Here is a 21,432-nt window from a genome sequence, read left to right as displayed (position 1 = left end):
TGTGGAATTTCTGGGATATAAACATTTCTGTCGCTCTGACACCTCCTTAAGTTACACATGGTCATCAATAACTTTGAACAAGCGGGAACTGTCACGTGTACATCTATGCTAAGCTTCACTTTGTATGTTCGTTTTCTATTTCACTATACAGAGATGTTTTATGCTGACTGAGAACAAGAACTTTCCTTATGCTGAGGTAACTGGGAGAGCAGCCCCAAACCTGCCCAGGAGACACGATCAGGGCGCTGTGGTGCAACCTGCTCATCCATATTCATTCCTCTTCCTGGCAAAAGGGAAAGTTTTTCCCATCTCCCACTAAAATCCTTGGCTGCTGCAATTGCCTAGTTGATTTTTTTGGTAGTTCAGAAGCTCAAAGAGTTCTCGGTGCTTTTGCTCCCTCCGGGACTAGCGCAGGTGAGCACAGCCCATAATCTGCACCATCATCTGCATCTGCTGCAGTTCCTGCTCCCTGCCTGTCGCTCAGGATCAGGCCCTACCCAACCTGCTTGAACTTCCTTCACAGCGAGCCACACTCAGGATAGCCAGGTATCCATGGACACTTGGCCTTTATGCAAACGGATTACCAAAAGGATCTCCTGATTTGACCCCAAATACAACTCAAGGGTACCCACCTGTTGATGCTGTAGGACACAATTCTGTATGATCTTGGGGTTTGTTCCTGGAGTAACAGCGTGTGCCTCTGACGTATCGTTCAACAAAGCTGTTAACTGGTGTTAAAAGCTCCATGACTTAGAGAATGTCTAATAAATTCAAACTTTTCTGGTATGATATCATCCTTTTCTATTTCAAGATAATTCTAGTAAATTCCAGGTAATGCTTTGTATTTCTTTTACTGATTTATACTTCTTTCAGGGAAAGAAAATCAGCTAAAAATAGCATGGATTTGCCTGTTGGACAAAAGGTCCAGTCTCCTTTACTTATACAGCCAGACAGATAAATTTGCTCAGTATTTATTAGCAATGACAAAACTTCCATAGCCTGTTATTTGCATAGAGACTTTTAGGCTTAAGGAATGCTAAATTTTTGGAGTAAAAGGTATTTTTACAAAAAAATCTGTCAACTTCTAGACATGTTCACTGTACTTACTCACTCCTGCTGTCCTTCCTGGTTTTAGTTACCTTTTCCTCTTGTATTTCGCCCATCTTCTTAGTTTCTGACTTTACTCCCCACTATCTCACTTTATATCCTATCTTTTTTTTTTAAATATTCCAGTCTGTCAAATAAGCACACATAATTTTTTTTTAACAGATCCCAGTTTGAAATTGTCTGTCCAAGCGCCTATTTTCTGTTAAGTATTATTTTCATCTATCTGTTTGATCTTAGGAATTTATCCTAACACTCACCTACTTTATCTTGGGCTCTGCTTCATTGCTCTGAAAGAGGACAGCTGTCGTACTGTTTTATAAATTGACATTTATCTTTAACCTAGCTGTTGCTTAAACCATTAACTGCTTTGAAAGTTAGAGGCCAGAGTATTAAACTGACATGAGATCCAGTATGTTGGTTTTACCGCTGCCAGAGATTTTCTAGGCCATGGAAAACACGGGCATCTGCTGGAGCTTCTCCATTTACCTCGATCCAAATGGCTTGGGTTACAGATGCACTGCCTCTAGGTGATGTTGCAAGGATTGCTGTGGCCTCTGCTTAGTCATCTGGTTTTGGTGAGGAATCAGGACACTGAGAAATCATGTATCTTTGAAATGAAGCTGTGTGTTCTTGCTAGGGGACAGCAGGCATCCCTTAGAAGGAAAGGTCTTACAAGGGAGATATGATGTTGTATTACTATGAATTTTGCAGCATGCTACGAGATTACAGCACTCACTTTTATCAAAAAAGGTGGAATTCAGAAGATTCAGTTCAGCTGGAAACCGCTCTGCTATTTTTCCGACTGAATCTGTCATCAGGCTTCCCTTTGGAAGGCTGAAACATATATTTTTGTCTTTTTAGTTTTACTCCTTAGCATCACAGGGTAGCAGCTGGGAAGCTCGGGGATTCTTTCCTTCATCCCCAGTACCGAGATAATTCACGGATTTACTTCAAATCTACTTTAATGTAATTAACCTCAATTAGGTCAACTTTTTAGCTTTTTCTCTTCCAGAACTTAAGTAAGTCCAGCATCATTGCTATCATCCTACCTGCTATGATTTACCCTTCATGTCAAGGCCCATGTAGGCTGTATAATTGACATGTAAAAGCACCATAACCCTTAAAGGGTGAGCAACTCAAAGCAGCCAAGCATCTGGAAATCTGAATGGTGGCAGTGGTTTTCACCAAATCGGTGAAAAGCAGCTATGGTCTGCTAAGCCAGGGAGAGCCCTTGCAGAATACTGGTCCGTACACATCTCCTGCACCTGCCTGCCTGAGCCATGAGATTTCCTTGGAGAAAATGTCTTACTGGAAAACAGAAGGTTTTATAAGCTGGTGGAAGATAACGTAAAACGACAGCATTCTCCATGGCCCTGGGTGGGAAGAACACGAACATCAAGTGTCACTGAGTAGCAGAGTACCCACCTCGTTATCCCAGAGCGTGTGCTTCTTTGGGGACAAACTGGCAAAAATTCAAATGCAGCGGGGCTCTGGATGCCAGCTGCGAATCTGGGTAGCATTCCTCTGCGAACCCTCTCTGCATCCCTGTATTCAGAGTGCACAGGGGTGCAGAATCTGTCCGTTAGCTAACGAGCTTGTGCTATTTCAGGCTTTATTAAACTCTGCTGTCCTCTGTGGATAGTGCCATTTAATAGGGTGAAAAGTGGAAGCCAAGCAGCAGCAGGAGGAAAACCCAGATGATTTTTTACAAAAACAACTGGCTTCAGATGAGTCAGTAAATCAGTTTTAATCACTGCAGCTGAGATATAATATGAACTGTTCACTGAGGCTTAAGTGATTTTGAACAATTAAGAAATTTGCTCAACATATTTATTAAAATAATCATTACTGTTTTTACCATAATGGTGTAATTCCACAGTATGTACACGAGGGCTCTTGCCAGCCTTCTGCTCCATTGCAGATGCTCTAAATGTACACTTTCATGCCAGTTGTTAATAAAACTGACAACTAAAATAACATGTTGAAATCAAGTAGGAAAATAATAAATCAGCAATAATGGCAGGTTTAAAAGATCTTTCCTTAAGCCGCCCAGTTTAGCTTTTATTGCTATTTAGCACCAGAGGTGAGCAGTCTAGCCAGGTGTGGTATTGAAGGGAGTGGCAAAAATATCTAATGCAAAGAGGTTTTATCTTTTTTTATACCTGATTTATTTTTAGTGTGCAGCTGAGTAATGTTGTATAACAGACAGCTCACTCAAATCCTCAATTATAATGCTTTCAGACATGCGAAACACATGGTCCAGACAAGAACACTTCTCTCTCTCTCCTCTTGGGCTGCTGGAAAAAAGCCTATTTTCTATCAAAGGTTCATGCAGCAGGATGATAACAAAAATAAATATTTTACAAAAGTTATAATATCCTCTGAAGGCAGTCTCCCTAGATCTAAAGCTTTATCCCAAGGCAGTCTTCCAAGATCCTTCAAAGATGACTTGTGTCTCTGCACTTCGTGTAACAGCTTAGATCTCCCCCCTCACAGGTCAATCCCATCCACTCTTTGCTTTGCTAACATCATTTCCTAATTGCAACAGTCTGCTGTTTGGCTGCAGACAGCTTTGTTGTTGTTTGATGTCTAATAACCTTTCCCTGTGAAAATACGACTTTCCGCGTTGTAACAGATGATCGTGGGCTCTCTATGTAGTTCCCTGTCTCCAGGGCTGGGCGGCTCCAGATAACTCGCAGGAACTTGTCTGTACATTTATCAGGTCGTTCATTCGGTGTTTTTCTCTAGTCCCCAGCGACAAACATCCTCCCCTGTGATGCACAAGAGCCTGAATCCACGCTGATGTTTTCCTGTCTGGTTTCAAACACAAATCCTAGCAGAGTCAAGGGGTAGTGTTGCAGAGGACTGCGTTAGGGCTGTCTGCTCAGCCTCCGTCCAAACTGAACCAGGAGCGGTGGTAGATGTGCCAGAGGAAGAAAGGGATGCTTTGGGCTCTGCAGGGCTGAGTACGACTCTTACCTCCCAGCCCTGCTGCGAAGCCGGTCTGCAGGAAGATGAGTGCTGGCCTAGGCTCTATCCCAGTTTCCCTATTTTCGGCACAACGTGGGCGCCTCAGCTGCGCGCCCGGGTCATACGCCGGGAGCTTGTTCAGGACAGGCAGAGCGGCGGTAGGCAGGCCGCTGCCGTGTCCCCGCGTGCCCGGTTGAGGCGTGTGGGTTTAGGAGAGCCGGGGTGCCGCAGCCGCGGGACGGCCCGGTCCCAGCGCAAGGCTGCCCACCTCCCACTGACCGCTGCCCACTAACACCTCCGAAGCACACGCTTAACTTTTAGCACATGAGTAGCCCTATTGAATTAAGTACGTAATCAAGTGATTTGCTGGATCAACGACTGTATCCTTAATCCTTTTCACATATTGCTAAGCTCATTAAACTCTCTTTGATACCAAGCTGTGCAAGTTCCTTAAGAGAGGCAGAGACTACATGCTATTTCTTTAGCTTAAATTTATCACCTCCAGCTTCCAGCGAGGGACTCCTGTGTTACGAGCCTAAGGTTGCCCTAAGGGTTTGCTCTGTAACAATGGATGGGAAAATGTTCTGTGTGCTGTATAATTTTTGATACCCTGCCCAGCACAACAACATGGATATGCCAGAACAAATACCCACATAACCAACCAAAACACTGAGCAGTGGATCCCGGGCCTCAGTGGAGGCACTTCATTTCCTTTCTCTTCCCCTTTTTTTCCTGACAGCCATCCAGCTAACAAAGAAAAGAAAAAAAAAAAAAGGCAAAACAATACAGCATTGCAAAGTTAGATACTTAGTTCTGTCAAAAACCATACTTAGGTATATTTGTAGGCTTGTGCTTCAGCTCAAAACAGTGACAATTTTGGTAAAGCAGTTCTCTAATGCTCTCTAAATTAGGTGCGCTGGTATGTGACGTTTGCATACCAGCTCCTCCTGGATGCCAGAATCTACACAGCTATTAGAAAGATTTTCTACTGCATTTAAACATATTACAGAAGGTTTTTTCCTTAAAACAGTGAAGTTATATAGCATTACAGGAGAATACATGGAGCAGTGAAATCCTCCTAGCTGGAAGCTAACTAATTGAGAAGAAAGGGGACAGGTTTCACCCATTATTCTGAAAAGGATGAAAAAAATATTTTTTTTTTTTAAATGATGGACTTGTCGGTAATCCTGCAGGTTGAGAGGAATCACTGGAGATCGGAGTGGGGCTCAAAGTGGGGCCAACACAGCTCAGGCTGCCGAGGTCTGGTACAATCGGGAGTAACAGCACAAATGGTGATTCCACAACCAGCAGAGTCACTATATAATACCATCATATTCATAAAAATACACTAATTTGGAGGCTCCAACTTCAGATTAACAATGCTGTATAATTTCAGAAATGTCGACCTGGCCTTACACAGCCTTACCCCTGTCCTGCTTTGCAGGTGCTCAGTGTTTAGCCTTCCAGGGGCAACAGGCAGAATTGTAAGCCCCTTTTGAAACCCTGGGGCCACAGCCTTTCTCTCCTGTTTGATTGATCTGTCTTATTAGTATCTAGTGTAAGTACCGGTCACGTCTACTTCCATGATTCTTATCCTTACTCAGTTCTTGGATTGTCTCTGTTTTCATAAGGAAAAGGTATTTTTCTAATGTATGTGTGGATCACTTGGATCCTCCTTCCAATAATGCAAACTCCTGAAGATGTATGTTCGCATCAGAAAGTGATGCTCCGTGTAATTTTTCAGACTTGACAGTTAGCCACGCTATGCAAAGCCTACATGGTGCAAGTATTTGTATGACAGAGCTCCAAGGAAGATACAAAATATTTGCATTACTCCTCTTGATGTGATCTATTGGGTACTGAAAAATGTCTGTACTTTGCTAAACTCTATATATAGTCTTTGTGAAAAAGTATGATTACTATAGGGGTTTTTTTCTTCAGATTTTATGCTTTCTCTGATCGTGCCAAGTTATCCTAAATCACAGAGTTGCTCTAAATTTCAAATCACTGTTTGCTATTTGCTTCATGTTGGCAAAATGATAATACTGGGTTCTGCTCCAGGGTTTGCAGAATTTGGCTTATTGGGATAGCTGATAACAGAAAAGAGCAGAAACCTGGGCTTGGGAACAGAGACCTTGTCTGAAGCAGATGGCTTGCTTTGGACACGGCTGGCACATGAATGTGCCACAGCAGCACAGAAGAAAGGAGGTACTTCTAATCACGATGTTTCTATCATATCATGGTTGATTTTTTTACATCACTTTTGCACACTTAAAGATTACCTACTCCTGAGTTGCAAGTCTTCAAAGAGAAATACAATATTTCTGATTTGCCACAGGAAAAACTTAACATTAAGGCAGCAGCCATACAGGATAAACACATTGCTTTCTTTTTCCCCATTGTCTTTATTTCTAGATAATATTTTTGAGAAAATTGCTTCAGAATGAGTTTTTTACATTATCGTGGCAGAATTATGCAGAATAAAACTGCTGATCCTATCCTTGCCTGTAGGGCAAAGTGCACTGATGAATAAATCAGGAATATTGTTTAATATTACATTAAAAAGATATAAAGGTATTAATACTAATTTATACCAGGTTCATTGTAGTAAAAAATATTAAGTAAAAAAAGGCAGCTTGTTTTAAAGAACTTGGTACTACAAGTATTCATCATTATACGTTTGTACAGTATATTTTTTCTGAACTGTAAGATGTGTGTATTACAGAAGGACTTTACTTGGCTTAGAAGAAGCTGGCTGCTTAATTGACATGGTGTACTCCAAGTAAAATTCAACTCAGTTGAGTAACGGGGAGAGTAAGAGCCGATGCTGAAGCCAGCTTCTAATCTCAACAGCACTGATACAAAAGCTGTGTTAACAGCTCTGAAGTTCACGGCGTTTCTCAGGATTTACATTAGTTTATGTTTTCTGAAAGTAACACCTACAAGATACATCTATCTACAGCAGTTAGATTAAAATTTAAGCCTGGGGCAACAACAGAGTTTAATGGAAAGTTTCAGAATACCCCAAGGTTTTCAAGCAACGCAGTCTGAAGGTTACAGCTGAGATGCATTTGCACAGGCTCCTGGGGAGCAGCTTCTTACTCTTCCTTTCTGTCTGGGCCAGGGACCATTTCTCTGCGTCACGATAGCCTTTGAGGAACCACTCTCCCTCTCTCAATCAGAACAAGAAAATAATTACTGTGGGCAGAAACACAGAATCACTTAGAACAATTCCAGTCCTGAAAAATAAAACTGTACATTTATATAAAAATCATGATCATTAAAATCAGCTAACATTTATCTTCACCTTGAGAAGACATGATGATGTACTGTCCCTGTGGTAGCTATCTCATATTTCTGGTCATGAAGATAAATGGCTCAGAAGAACCAACTACTTTGCAACTAAAATCCATATTTGTACACAAAATAAATAATAATAGTAAAGAAACAACTCCTAATACAAACAAGAACCTAACAAAGTGGTTTTGTGATGAGTCCAAAGCTAAAACAGTGGAGCTATAAAAGCAGAGCTTTTGTCTCCAGAAAGTGAAGATGGATTCTTTTCCATGTAGTACTCCAATACTTGTTATTTCCTGAAGTATGAGGTTTGAAATATATTTTTGTTTTGGCGAGATATTTCAAGAGAGTTATATTATTACTGATAGGCTTTCAGAATAATACTAATGTGGCTGTGTTGGTACTGCTGTCACACAAATATATCATATTATATCACACGTTATTCTGTGGGTTCATTCTGAAATATGTTATATAAATAACACTGAAGTTGCCTTCCTCCTGGAAATGAAGTGGTATATTTCTATTACTGACGTATTTCTCTGCTGAGAATAACCATCATCTCTTTGCATTGAGTTTAAAGAATAGGCTTCAATCAGAAAAAAATCCGAGTTGTTCAGCTGATCATGATTAATTATCAGAAATTCTGTCTAGACACAAATACAGTAGCTTTCATACAACTGATATTGCAAGTTATAGCATCTGCAAAAGCTGAACTGGAAAATTATATAGGAGCTGAATTATAGTTTCATTTTCAAATAGGGTACATGCTATAATATTTTTCATACCATGCATGAAATAAATATTTGAGTCAAATATTCAGTTCACTTTGATTTATACCTAAGGTAAACAAAATGTGCACCAAAACAGTGACTGCACTGTTGAGAAGTTATTTTTCAGTCTGCATCCAGGGAAGATGATACTGGGCTTAGAATATGGATATGTATTTATATTTACTCTAATTTATTTGTGCTGCTTGCATATCCTCACCGCCTTTTGTCTTCCCCTCAAATAATCTCTGAAAAGTGTATCGGGCTACTGCCCTGTTCATTCGGTATGAATCCAAATTTGGCTTTAATCTAGATTTTTACATCATTGTGATTTCTGCGTACATGGGATAACCTCGGGTGCAAAATGAAAGCGGACTCCACAAACTGACTCTGACTGTCTTTTACTCGAAATTTTAGAAATGCTTTGAACATTGAAAAACTAACCAACCTTTTAATCATTTTTCTTTTAGGAATATATGGACTCAAACAAATACATAGAGCATTTAGTAACTCAGCTGGAAGAACAACGCTGGAATTTATGGAGGCAAGTACTATGCACATACGTATTTATTTACGTTGCTATTTTGGAAAAAGTACTGCACTCCATAGTTTTCATTCTTGAGTTCAAGTACAGGACTGGGTATTCAGTTTCTCCACTTGTTAGTTCTTTGCAGACTAGCAAATCTTACCTGAGTGAAATAAGTAGGGCATCACACACGAGTTGAATCTTGCCTTTGCTACTCTGGGCAGTTACACACACGCACAGGTTTCCTCATGTTCCATTTTCTCAGCAGTGGGTGCTAAATCCACTTCAGATTCTTTTAATTGGACTGAATTTAAGAAATGGTCTTAGATACACTTCAGTATAAGTGTTTTCACTGAATGGCACACAAACTGTAGCCAAAACCCCAGCATAGCAGTAGGAGAAATTGAGAGTTTTGGAACTAAAATAAACACAGTTGAAAAATTTTGCAGTACTCTTGATTGATAGTGCAGAATTTCTATTTCTTCTCTATCCGCGTTGGTCAGTGCAGGCTGCCCAGACTTAACTCTGGTTTAAGCAAAGCAGTGATTTCCACATGCTAGTGTGCAGCTAGTGGGCATTTCTACTCTGCCGTACAGCAAATGTGATGATAACTGCACAAGCACTTCTGAAGGTCTCCTCAAACTCTGCGTCGCTGGGAAGACAGCTATAGGGCCTTGCAAACCTCCATGCATTCATCTGGTCTACGAAATGTTGTCTACTCACCGAGCAAGGTTGTGAGCTCTCGCAAAAAGGTGCTCACCTCATTCCAGACATAGTTTCCTCTTTACAACAGCAGTTTTATTACGTTGTCAGTGGTACTGCTGCTGTGTTACTGCCGACACCTTCGTTAGCTAGGACAAGAGGGTGTGCATTGTTTGCATCTTTCCAAAGTTGATCAAGCATCATTCATAACAGTGATGTGATGGCAAAAATGTCTAAATCTATAGCTTCTTTATTGTATTTCATCAGTACTGTTCTCTAGCTGTTGTTTCAGGGCTGTTCTGATATGAAATGGTAAAGATAGCCAAGAAATTACCTAATCTTCAGAAGCCGCAGAAGTCTCACACCCTTAATGAGTTAATTATCTCTTGAATTTTTAAATTCATTTCCAGACTTTTAATTTGTATACAATTGTTATTATCACAGCTGGTCTAAAAAGATCTGGGTGACAGCACTTTGCAGTGTTTGCTTGTACTTTGCATTTTCAAAGCATCTATTTATTAGCTACTCACTGTCTCATATTTTTATAGTTACCAGCTAAATTCCTATCTGGGATAACATCTAATACAGAGGAAATTGAATGATACCAGTGATGAAACTCATTCAACATTCACAGCCATATATATTTTTTTAAATGCAATATTTAACTTTTTTTTCTGAAGGCATATGAGCGGTGACAATCTTTAATACATAGTCAAATAGAAAGTAATCTTCAGGGAATAGTTTAATCTTCATAGATTAAAACCTGTTTCATCCTAGTTCTGATCAAGGAAGAAATAACGATCTGTCTGATTTTTCAGTTGAATGCTTCTTATGTACAAAAAAAGTAGCTTTGCACATGACTACTAGTTGGTATGCATCTCACAAACTTCTTGGCCTATAGGACAGAAAGCAGTATTGCAGCATTTACAGCATACAGCATTTATGATACGGGCTTAGTCTTATTTATAGGCAAAACTCAGAAAGTTTGTGTTTAATTCCTGCTTTCTTTTAAAAGTAGTCAAAATAATTGGCACAAAACACTGAAGTTTACATTTAAGATTACAGAATTCAGGAGACTGTTTTTGTAAGAATGAAGGTGATGATAACATTATATGTGGATGACACTACCGTGGTTAAATATAAATGAATAATAAAAAATTAAAAGATGAGAAAGTCTTTGAAAAGTAGCAGGGGTAGTGACTTTATTTTATTACAAATAGACATTCAGATGTGTTCTGAAAATTCACTGGGTTTGGAAAACTGAAGACAGTAATTTATTTTTAATATTAGTTTACTTTAACTATTATTTTTATGGGGTATTGGCATAAAAAGTTAAGACTTACAATGAGCACTACAAGATAAACCCTTCTGGTTTTGCCGGTCTTCTTTGAACACTTTATTTTTCTCTTTTAAATCTCTAAGATGTTTCATGGTGAGGATTATGCTAATAGCTCGCACTACGCAGGGACAGTACTAGGCTGTCTATAGCCAGACAGATGTCCTAATAAATCAGCATAGCCCTCTTCTCAGACTTCATTATGCTCTTGATTTGTGACTACCACAATTTTAACCCAGTGGGTCACTGGGCGCTGAACCTGACGTTGACCGATAACCTCTACTTTACTCTAGGCGAGCTAATAAAAAAGACAGACACAAATTCTGACCATTTAGCTCCTTCAGCATTACTTACAGCCGGGACAGATTTATAGAGGCCAGGCTAAGACAGAGGAGACTAAAGCCGATGTCATGGTGCGCATATCAATTTTACATTTCCTTTACATTTCCACACGTACAATGGGACCCTAAAAGACATGTGGGGGCAAAAATTTCTTTTCATTTTAGAGGACGACTGTTTATACACGGCATTAGCATCTGCTGTGGAACATTTATTGCTGTAATTGCCGTCCCAGGAGAACTGACTATGGTTAGGTCACGTTTTATAGCTTTCTACTAAAATAGACCTCTAGCTCAGCTTCAGATGTTCTGTTCTTTAAAACCTTTACAGCAACGAGTGAAGGTACCTCACTAGTATGTGGAGATGCAGATTTTTTTAACATAGCTTTTCTTATACAGAACATTTTACAATAATTATTTTCACATGAAGAATGATGAAAATGATAGCATATTTGACTTGTCAGTGGTTCCCCCATTTCTCAAGTTTGAACAAAATAAATTTATCCAACGTGCGACAAATCCAACCCCTGTCAATGTAAATCACCAACATTTATCACTGGAGATGATCACAACAGCGATTGTGCATCTCACTGTATCAGCTTGAACCAGAACACTGGATTATTTTAGGTTTCTCTGCCCTACCCTGTCTGGAAATAACTTTAAATAGAACAGAATTGGGTCGGGGTGGAGGATCCCCCTGCAGTGTTGTTTCTCACGTAGTCATTTCATTCTCTGTCTAATTCAGCTAATGTGTGTTACTATGTATAATTTTTATGGCAGAATCACGTGGACAATCAACATGAGGAGCAGAAATTTGCTCCTGCGGCCTTTGCTAATTGACCTTGACAGTAGATCATCATTTTTAAGTCTTGACACATAGATCAGTGACAGCAATTACCAGTTCCTTTAACAGAAGAAAGAATTCATATTTCAGCATAGGATGCCTGCCTAAATATGCAAGGGTCGGACCCTGTTCTTCAGACTTGTCACGGGAATTTTATTACTGGTACTACTGGAACCAGGACCGAACCTTTAGTCTGTCTTGGTGAAAGTGTTAGGATATCCTGCATTTCAGACGTGACAATCATAAAATGAATGAAGGATCAACAGCACCTTATTACCTGATTACAGTAATGAATAACACAGAGGCGGAGGACCACAAATGTGTGAGGACCGCATGGCATTTCTCCAATGCTGTATTTTAAAACCAGACTTTGTTAAATAGATTTGCTATACTTTCATCAGCAGCATTAGCATGCTTCTATGCTCCTGGGTTTAATGCTTGTATACTAAAGAGGTGCCAAGTATTAAACAGGTTGCTTTTGCTGTAATCATGAACTTCCATTGGGAGACCGTAATTGCTAACAAGTAAAATAGCTCCGCAAGAATTCTTAATGGTGAGCACAGATTAAAATAACAACTGTGATTAGCTTTAAACTGCTTGACTAGAAAAGGACTAATCTTAGGGGAATAAGTTGCATGGCAAACAAATGAAAAACCCTATCTATGATATTACAGTAATGAAGGCTGTGAAAAAACACAAATGCTACCCCAGCTAAATAAGGTCATGCTCTGCACAAGTATCTTTTTCTTGTCAGTGGCTTAGTGACTTGGCCCGAGGGGAATTAAGGTCAAAGCAGCCAGGTCTTGGGGCTGAAACCCCGTTTTAACCCTTTCTGGAAGTTTCTGATAGCAAAAGTAGCCTCTGGTCTGTGATGCTAATGTGGGTTATAGACTGTATTTGGAATGAATTATCTTGCAGAATTGTTGTTGTAGCCCACGATCAGCAGGCAGAGATTGGTTTGGTTTGGACTGGTTTGGCGTGGTTTTTAAGAGCGTAAGGCTTCCTCCTTCTTTGCTTCTCGATATTCAGTCCACCTGTCTTGTCACACCATCTTGCCAGTGGATAAAGCCAGGAAAAAGGTGTTTTGTGCTATTAGCCAGTAACGCCTGCCTCTCATCTCTTTCTCGGTTTTTTGTTTTGCTGTATTTTTTGGGGGAGTAGTAGTGCTGTTTTGGGGGTTTTTTGCTACATCTCTACAACACTGCTGGATATAACATTGGCTATATACGATAAATTTGGAAAATCCCTTAAAACACTGATGTATTCCTTTCAGTTTCCTTAGTGTTTGTAGGTGAGGCTGGCCGAGGCAGAGCAGAACTGAGTTTGGCAATTAGGAGTCATTCAGTCACCACAGGTACTTGGATGTTTCCAACTAACATTACAACAGCATATATGTCTATCGAAAGCTGGGGCTTCTGATCGGTGATGTTGAGTGTGAAAAAACTCACACAAAAATGTAGATAAAAAACATATAAGGCTACCAAGTTGTCTAACAGAGTTGGCAATACTGCTTCAGATACACAATTCTACCAAGGATTAGTATTTGAATATGCGCATTAGGATACCAATTAAAAATGTATCTGATTTTTGGCCGCATGTGCTTTTCTGTAGCTGAGTGTAAATTTGGATGGTTCAGTGAGCAGTGCAGATGTAGTTCCAGGCCCCCAAAAGCACCGCCATTGTATTATCCGTGAATGACAGCCGCTCGCTTCCTTTGACTCCCCGGTACAATGCCTATCTCACACCACAGCGGTTACAGATACTTTTTCATGACTGAACTGGATGAGAGTAGTGTGAATGACGAGTCTATAGAAAAGCAAGTCTTTTACTGTTTGCCTTACAAATCATATTTTTAATAGGATCACAGAAAAGTTAAGAGAGAATAGGTTAAAGATTGCAAATTAACTTTATGGATTACTTAAGTCCATTAGAAATCCTAAACTTGTAACCAAGGGAAAAGACGGGACAGCCGCTAGAACACTTGTTGCAAGTTGCAGTAAAGTGCATATTTGAGTATCATTTATCCCAATGTTCAAGACTGATCGCTGTCTTTTAAACAAATAAAAAGTAAAACAGGCATCTTACACAAGTTTACAGCTGTTTGAAATTTATCAGTTGCACTGATTAGTCATATAAAATAACAGAGCTCAACTGGTAAAAGTTGAGAGTCATTTTATGTGCAACTCTTTACCTGATCAATAAGTAAATCTCCTTCAACAGTGAGGCATTTTAACTCTGGTTGGGCATGTTTTTGTGGAGTATTGACTAAGCTGACTTAAAATTAAGCTCAATTTGATGTGCTGTGGTGTATGAGAAATATGACCTGGGATGATTTTTGGTGTTATACATTCATAACAAATACTAATTTTAAAGAATATGACTCTCAGCCTACTTCCTTTAACCAGAGAAAACTCCCATGAACACTGGCCATCAGTCAGGGGTGAAGTGTCAAGCCTCAGTTACTGAAGTTATGACATCAAGGATTTATATCTGAATGCAAAATAATTTTGATACACGTATGTATCTCCGTATCTATGCTAAACTACCCAGATTTTAAAACTGCAGACAAAAGATCAAAAGTGGTCTTTAAAAAGTAACTTCCATATGGTCATGTTTATAAAATTACAGAAATTAACCCATGTTAAATTCTAAAATGTTAATAACATTCTGTAATTAATTAGGGATTGGGGTATTTTGCACAGATGTATGCTTGTCTTAACAGCGAGACTGCCAGAGCTATGAATTGATTTGTTTCTCTTAGACTAAAAAATAGAAGGCCTTGAGCAAAATATATTCTTTAGATATATTTGGTAGAATAAGGATCACAAATGTTCCCTACCAAGTTGAAAGGAAAAAAAACTCCAGCAGGGAAGTATGTGGAAGGTCTATTTGACATATGGATGTTTGTTAAAAGCAAAATGCATGAACAGCCCAGAGTAAATTAGATCCTCATTTGTATGCTGGGAAATGAAATGTATAATCTTGGCATGGTTCTCTGTTTTAGATTTTTTATATGAACAAAATCTTTTCTCTATGCAGATACACATATTACTTTAGTGGCTATTTAGGGTTAGAAAAAAAAAAATGCTTTCAGCTGATTTTATCTGAAGCTAAGTGTGTATGGCGGGTTTTTTGTCCGTGTCTCCTGAGGGGCACACTTCGCTTCAGGTAGCAGGCAGTGGGCAGAACCGCAGCATCGCTGCATGGGGGAAACACAGGCCGACCCAAAAGGACCGGCCACGTGGGGAAACGTCAGACCACCTACTCATCTGAAACGGTACCTCCGTTTTCAGATACGGATCCAAAGAACACATCAACATAATGATCCACAAGATATGAATACGCAAGTATCTGTTGTTGTTGCTCAGAGATTATCTAGTCTTTTTTAAAAAATCAAACATTTCCAAATGTAAACTGTCTGTAGTCTCTTTTTATTATTTGGTGTTGAATTTAGTCTTCCACTAATGTCTAGGCACAGCCACGCTTATTCATGTTGAATCATATTTCACTCCTCAGATAATTCCAATTATTTTATTGGAATTATTCACAGAGCGAAGAATAATTCCTATGAGTAACAGTGACATTGCCCTGAAGTCTTCTTTAAGACTGAACAACTGTATTTTTACATGGAGCCTCTGTTTCCTATTTGGCAGAGGAAAACCCATGGATTTACATCAAGGCAACAAAGGAGAATTTGGGCTCTTATAAAAACAGGATGTCAAAATGTATTATAGAAATGAGCAGTGCACAGACACAGGCTGGGAGATGGGGTTTTAGAGAGGGTGCTGGGTTTAAGGAAGGAGAAACGGAGAATTTATGAATTTGTTATTTTTAAAGGAATGGCACGTCACTGACCCGTTTCACTAATAAAGTCTACAAACGGGGCAGTGCTGATGGCAGATGTAGAAGAGGCCAGTGAGAAAATGTATATGAAGTCATGCAAGTCAGGTTAGCACCTTTCCCTGTAAATCAGTTTCACTCGTGAAAGAGAAGTTAAATAATCAAGTTTAGCATTTCTATTTCATTCTGTAATGCTCAACCATTTTTATTTTTTCTAAATTACATTAAAGCAAGACTTTAAGACCCCAAGTGAGAACAGGGCCTCATTGTTCCACACAAAGTGAGAAACGGTTTTCATCTCCTTAGCCCCAAGGATGAAACAAGAAATAACATAATCGCTTTTTACAGAGAAAAATAAAGTCGTGAATATACTAAGTAATGGAGCTTATACAAGAGATCTGTGTGTGAGCCAGAGTTTTTGTGTGTTCCAGTTCAGTGCATCAATAATAAAGTTGTATTTCTCATGTCACAGCACTGTGTGTTGTCACCCTGTTCACTCCTATCTGGAGAATGAAGGTCCCGCATCACTGCTTGAATCTTTAAAAGTTTTTATGGCTTAAAGCAAGCCTGGTGACAATCTTATCCTGTGCTCCATGATGGGAGAGCATTTTCTTGTATCTATGGTTCATAGCATGATGAGGTGTGGAAGAGAAGACCTATCTTGGAAGCGTCCTCTCCAACTCCTGTCCTTGGCCCTTGTCACTCCACAGTATAAAAGTCCATGTAAAAGATCTCCTCTGTCAGGGGATGGGTAGAGGCAAGGGGAGAAGGAGAGAAGGGCTCCACCCTGTTCTCTCGAGGCAGTTTATTTTAAAGTATATTGGTGTTGCTGTGCTGGTGCAAAGGGTTTTAACATAGGGAAAACCATGGATGTAGGTACCTGTGTCATGTGGCTGGGCCTATTACAGGACAAGTACCACCTGAGTTGAAAGCAGGACACCTGTGCAACCGAAATATTGCTGTGACATCGCCTCTTCTTGTTATTTAATGTTAAGCATGCGCTGATCCATCACTGTCATCTTCCCGCTTTCTACTGCAACAGTCAGCACCTCTCTCCAGGCTTTGTGTGCACTTGGCAGCTAAAGATCCAGACGTACTGGAGTGTATTTTTGCAGAAGTGCAGTTTAGCCTTCTCCAGGAGGCTCACCTGATCGCCTCTTCAGCTCTAACGCTGACTGTAATCAGGCTGGAAGAGCTTGGGGAGGTACTTCTCAGCTTTCTGAAAGTTTCCTTTAATTCTGTAGGATTTGGCTGGCTTCCCGTTGACACACGTTGCAGGAGATCCAGGGTCGCTTCCTATCAATTCTGCTTGTTGTATGAAGCCCTTTTTATGTTAACAAACTATATTTTCCATTGCTTTATTTGTTAATAAAAGGGTATAATTATGTCTATAGCAACCCATATTCTGGGATACGGCCCATTTGCACATTTTTTTTTTAATCAGGAGTAAATTCCAACATATTCTGCTGTAGGGAAAATATCACGCATTTATAGCATAAGCCTGTATAAACATTATTGTAATGGGTTCCACTAGGGACAAGGTTTCAAATAGAAGGCAGCATTCATCAGATATTAAAGACCTGAGCGTATTTTTTTCCTACTTAAATCGGCATAGCTCAGAATTTGCAAACTCTTGCTTATGTAGATATTCCCCTGAGATTTTGAAAAATGAATAAAAGCTTGCAAAATACAGACCTCTTAGTTTTATTACCACCTGATTAGCTGAGCAGAGTCTAGAAAGTGTAACTTAAGTAAGCAAAAAATAGAAAACCTAGATTAATCTCCAGCAAATGCTTAGCAGTAAGGAGATACCAGCTTTTGCAGGATATTTAGTTCGCTGTAATTTATGTAGCACCTTTGAAGACGGCAGAGGGATAAGCCTGCCTGCTTCCACGTGGTGCCAGAAGAGGCAGATGCTTGTACTGCTCAGTACTTGAGGAGGTTTGGTGCTAGTTTGATGCTACCTCTCAAATTCTTCCCAGTTCAGTTCCTGATAATGCTGTAATAAATCCAATATTGTTTTTCATTCAGCAGATTCTTAGTCCTCTACCAGGGAAGTCGAGAGCCTCTTAAGCCCTTTTGAGAGAAACAAGTGCGTACGGCGTGGTTCCTGTAAGGCTTCCTGTATTTTTATGATCTTCCACTCTTCCCAGTTGGGGAAGAGAGATCAAATGCAAAGGAAGGACCCGTCTTCCTGCAGGGCCCTGGGAGAGATGGGTCCACAAACACCGATCAAAGTTGGAAGCACTCTCAATCCCTCTTCTCCTTTTCTCTAATAACACTGTTAGAAACGCTTGAAAAATTGGCAAACGCTGGCCTTCTCCCAGCGACAGGAACGTCATGATTTCCTTTCGCTTCTGTTCTGCAATGTGGAAATGTGCAAATGGCAGCACTTGACCCTTTCTTCAGCCAATTCAAAAGATACACAGAATTTCCATGCAAGATCTAAATTCCAAATTTCCATTGAGATCAAGAAAAAACTTTTATAGAATCCTTCTCAGGCTGAATGTAACCATCAGCAGCAGGAGCTGACGGTAACAGATGTCGGAACAAGGCAGCAGCCAGACCGCGAGTCTTCCCGTAGTCCTGCTTACCAGTCTGGACTGGGAAATGCCAACATGGTTATTGGGGACCAGTTTGTTCTGGAACCGCTCCTCGAGCGGCTGATTCATGAAGTGATTTTTTCTGCCAGTGCAGGGTGCTCAGTGAGGGTCCCCGTCAGCCACCATCACGCAGCTTTTTGTGCAATAGCCTGCCTGGCAGTTTTCCCAGATGCGCAGGCAATCGTTCCGATATTTGAATTGAAGTCCCCAAAAGGGCAGTGCTGCCCCAGGTCTCACTGAACAGTGTCCTGTGTCAGGCTGAAAGGGGAACTGTTTCTATAAATGACGTCAATACAAGCGATTTCTGCCCTATTCATGTTTAATACAGTTTTGGAACACGGCTAGTGTTAAGTGCTAGTAACCTTTAGGTAGAACATCTGAAAATCTAGTGTTACATCGCCTAGATACAGCTTCAGCCCTGAGTAAATAAATCACTATTAAAAAAGTACAATAAGTGAGTTAACCTTAATAACTGTACATTTCTGGAGGCTTCTTCCCCCCAGATTTTTAAGTAAGTATGACGTTTCTCCCTGAAGCACAGACCCTCTTGAAGATTACATGGTTATTTTGGCATTATTGATTACTGGGCAAATCGGTCACTTCCAACCTGCCAACGTACCTGTTCTTTCCCAAGTATCTCCCATTTGAAAGAGCTGCGGAACTCAACAGTGGGCAGAGGCGAATCACCTCCCCATGTACATGATGCCAGCTGAGAGTCAGAAGCCAGTTTAAGAAGCATCTGGCCCATCTTTAACAGTAGCTTGATGTCTCTTGAGAAAATGACAAAATTCCTATACTGGGCGATGATTGCATTTGTCAGTGCCAGCTGTTGGGTTTCTGCATTTAAAACTATGGTTACCATTAATGTGTCGAGCTAATGCTATCATCTACTTCATTTCAGTGTTCCGAAGTGCAAGCATTGTGTTTTTACTGTCACTCCAAAGCAATGGTAAGCAAAGTAATGAATTTTGTTTGAAGACTAGTGTATTGTTTTATAAACATCTATGCTAGATAAAATTGTGCAAGCCTAGGGACAAGAAATAATTAATGATTTGGAACATGTACTTATTGCTGTGTATGAAACCGAGATACTATTAATCTTAAAGAGACACAGAAGAACAGTATCTCAGCTGTCAGGAATGGTAAAGCTCGATATGCATAAAAAATGCTTTCAAGTTGTAATTATAGCTTTAAAACTGTAGATAAATACTGGTTCTTTTTAATTCTAAATCACTCCTAGTTACAGAGTAGGAGACCAATTCCATTGCTCTTGATTTCAGTGGATGTAAGCCCGGGCCTGAAAATAGTTACAGGACTGGCAATGCACTTTTTCATTCCTGTAGTCCTGGTTAATCTAACCTATCTGGTGAAATCATTCAATGATTGCGCTAGGAATTTGGGAAAGGAGAATTGTGGATAGATGCGGTCTTTAAATAAAAGCTTGCTATGCAATAATTTATGGACTGATAGAAAGATTTGTTGACTAGACTGGCACAGCATGTTAACATCTGCAGTATCACACTTAGGAAGGGATCATAATTATGCTGGTGATTTTACTGCATCTTGAATACCAGTTGCAGTTCTGGTCCCCCACTTCAGAAAAGGTGCAACAGAACTGGAAAAGTTCAGGGGAGGGCAGAAAAGGGTAATCAGAAGCATGAGATGGCTTTCATTTATGGAACAACTAGGACTCCTGAGCCTGAAAAAGCAGTAACTTAGGCAGGGGAATGACAGAGCTAAAAACGTGAGCAGCATGGAGAGGAGCAGGCTGTCCGCTGCTTCTTTCAATGCAAGAAATACAGGGTATAGGATGAAGCTAACAGGTGGTACATCGAAAAACAACTGAAAGGAAGAGATTTTCACGTAAGCAAGATTGAGAGCATCCGCAACAGGGTACTGTCGATTTTAAAAGTGTACATGGGTTCAGTTGAAGACTGGACAAAGTCACGGAAGAGATCTAATGAGATGTACTAAACGCAGAGAGGGCAAGCTTGGCTCAGGGCATCCGTGAGCTCCCAGATGGCTGGAGAGTGGAAAAGTGGTGTACCTTTCCCTGGGCATTCGGGCTTTGCCCTTGTTAGAGAAACGATAGTGAGCTACACAGACCTTTTGGGCAGATCCAGTGCAGCCACCCTTATGTTACCCCAGTCTCAAAAACCATTTAGCCTTTGCAGTTTCGATCACTAATTATAAAGGAATCTGGATAGGCGATTTAGGTTGACTGTGCAAGCAACGGGCATTATAATGTGATTACATTTTATTGGGATGTTATTATTTCTATTTAAACAGAAAATTAACATATTTTTAAACTCAGTAATTAAAATTAGCACTTAGGAGAGTTGCTCAAGGTGTTTCCCTGCACAACAAAGCAATTAAACACTTCAGTAGACACTCAGTGCTGTGACTGCTACAGGATCATGGTTTAAACCACGACAACCCCATTCTAACAGAGAACTAGAATCCATTTGGAGACCCCAAATCCTGCTGGATTTGGAGACTGACCTTTTCGCTGCCATTCTGCCTGGTTCCCTTCTCGTGCTTCTTTGCAGCTTTCTTTCACGGAGTTTTGTAGTATTTAAGAACATCACTGTATCATCTAGTTGATGAAGGGTCTGGAGCACAAGTCTTATGAGGAGCGGCTGAGGGAGCTGGGGTTGTTTAGCCTGGAGAAGGGGAGGCTGAGGGGAGACCTTGTTGCTCTCTACAGCTACCTGAAAGGAGGCTGTAGCGAGGTGGGGGTCGGTCTCTTCTCCCAAGTAACAAGGGATAGGACGAGAGGAAACGGCCTCAAGCTGCGCCAGGGCAGGGTTAGGTTGGATATTAGGAAAAACTTCTTCACCGAAAGGGTGGTCAAGCATTGGAACAGGCTGCCCAGGGAGGTGGTTGAGTCTCCATCCCTGGAGGTATTTAAAGAATGGATAGACGTGGTGCTCAAGGACATGGTATAGATGGACTTGGCAGTGCTAGGTTAACGGTTGGACTCGATGATCTTAAGGGTCTTTTCCAACCTGGACGATTCTATGATTCTATGATCTACTCTGATTCGCAGCATAGTACAGGCTTTATACTTCACCCAATTACACTGATTTAAACCCAAGGACT

At 40.4% G+C, this 21,432-nt stretch overlaps 1 protein-coding gene across 1 annotated transcript in view; it reads left to right on the top strand.

The window, feature by feature from the left end:
* Positions 1–21,432, top strand: part of NCKAP5 (NCK associated protein 5) — a 406,910-nt gene that overhangs the window by 122,617 nt on the left and 262,861 nt on the right. The window contains exon 4 of the mRNA XM_087733741.1: positions 8,612–8,689. Coding sequence (XP_087589867.1) covers positions 8,612–8,689 — 78 coding nt within the window. The remainder of the gene's footprint in view (positions 1–8,611; positions 8,690–21,432) is intronic.

Source organism: Nipponia nippon, unplaced genomic scaffold, assembly GCF_047370975.1.
Source record: "Nipponia nippon isolate SJK-2023a ecotype South Korea unplaced genomic scaffold, ASM4737097v1 scaffold_5, whole genome shotgun sequence".
Classification (NCBI taxonomy): domain Eukaryota; kingdom Metazoa; phylum Chordata; class Aves; order Pelecaniformes; family Threskiornithidae; genus Nipponia; species Nipponia nippon.
The sequence above is the reverse complement of the archived record's forward strand: the minus strand, read 5'-3'. Positions and strand labels throughout refer to the sequence as shown.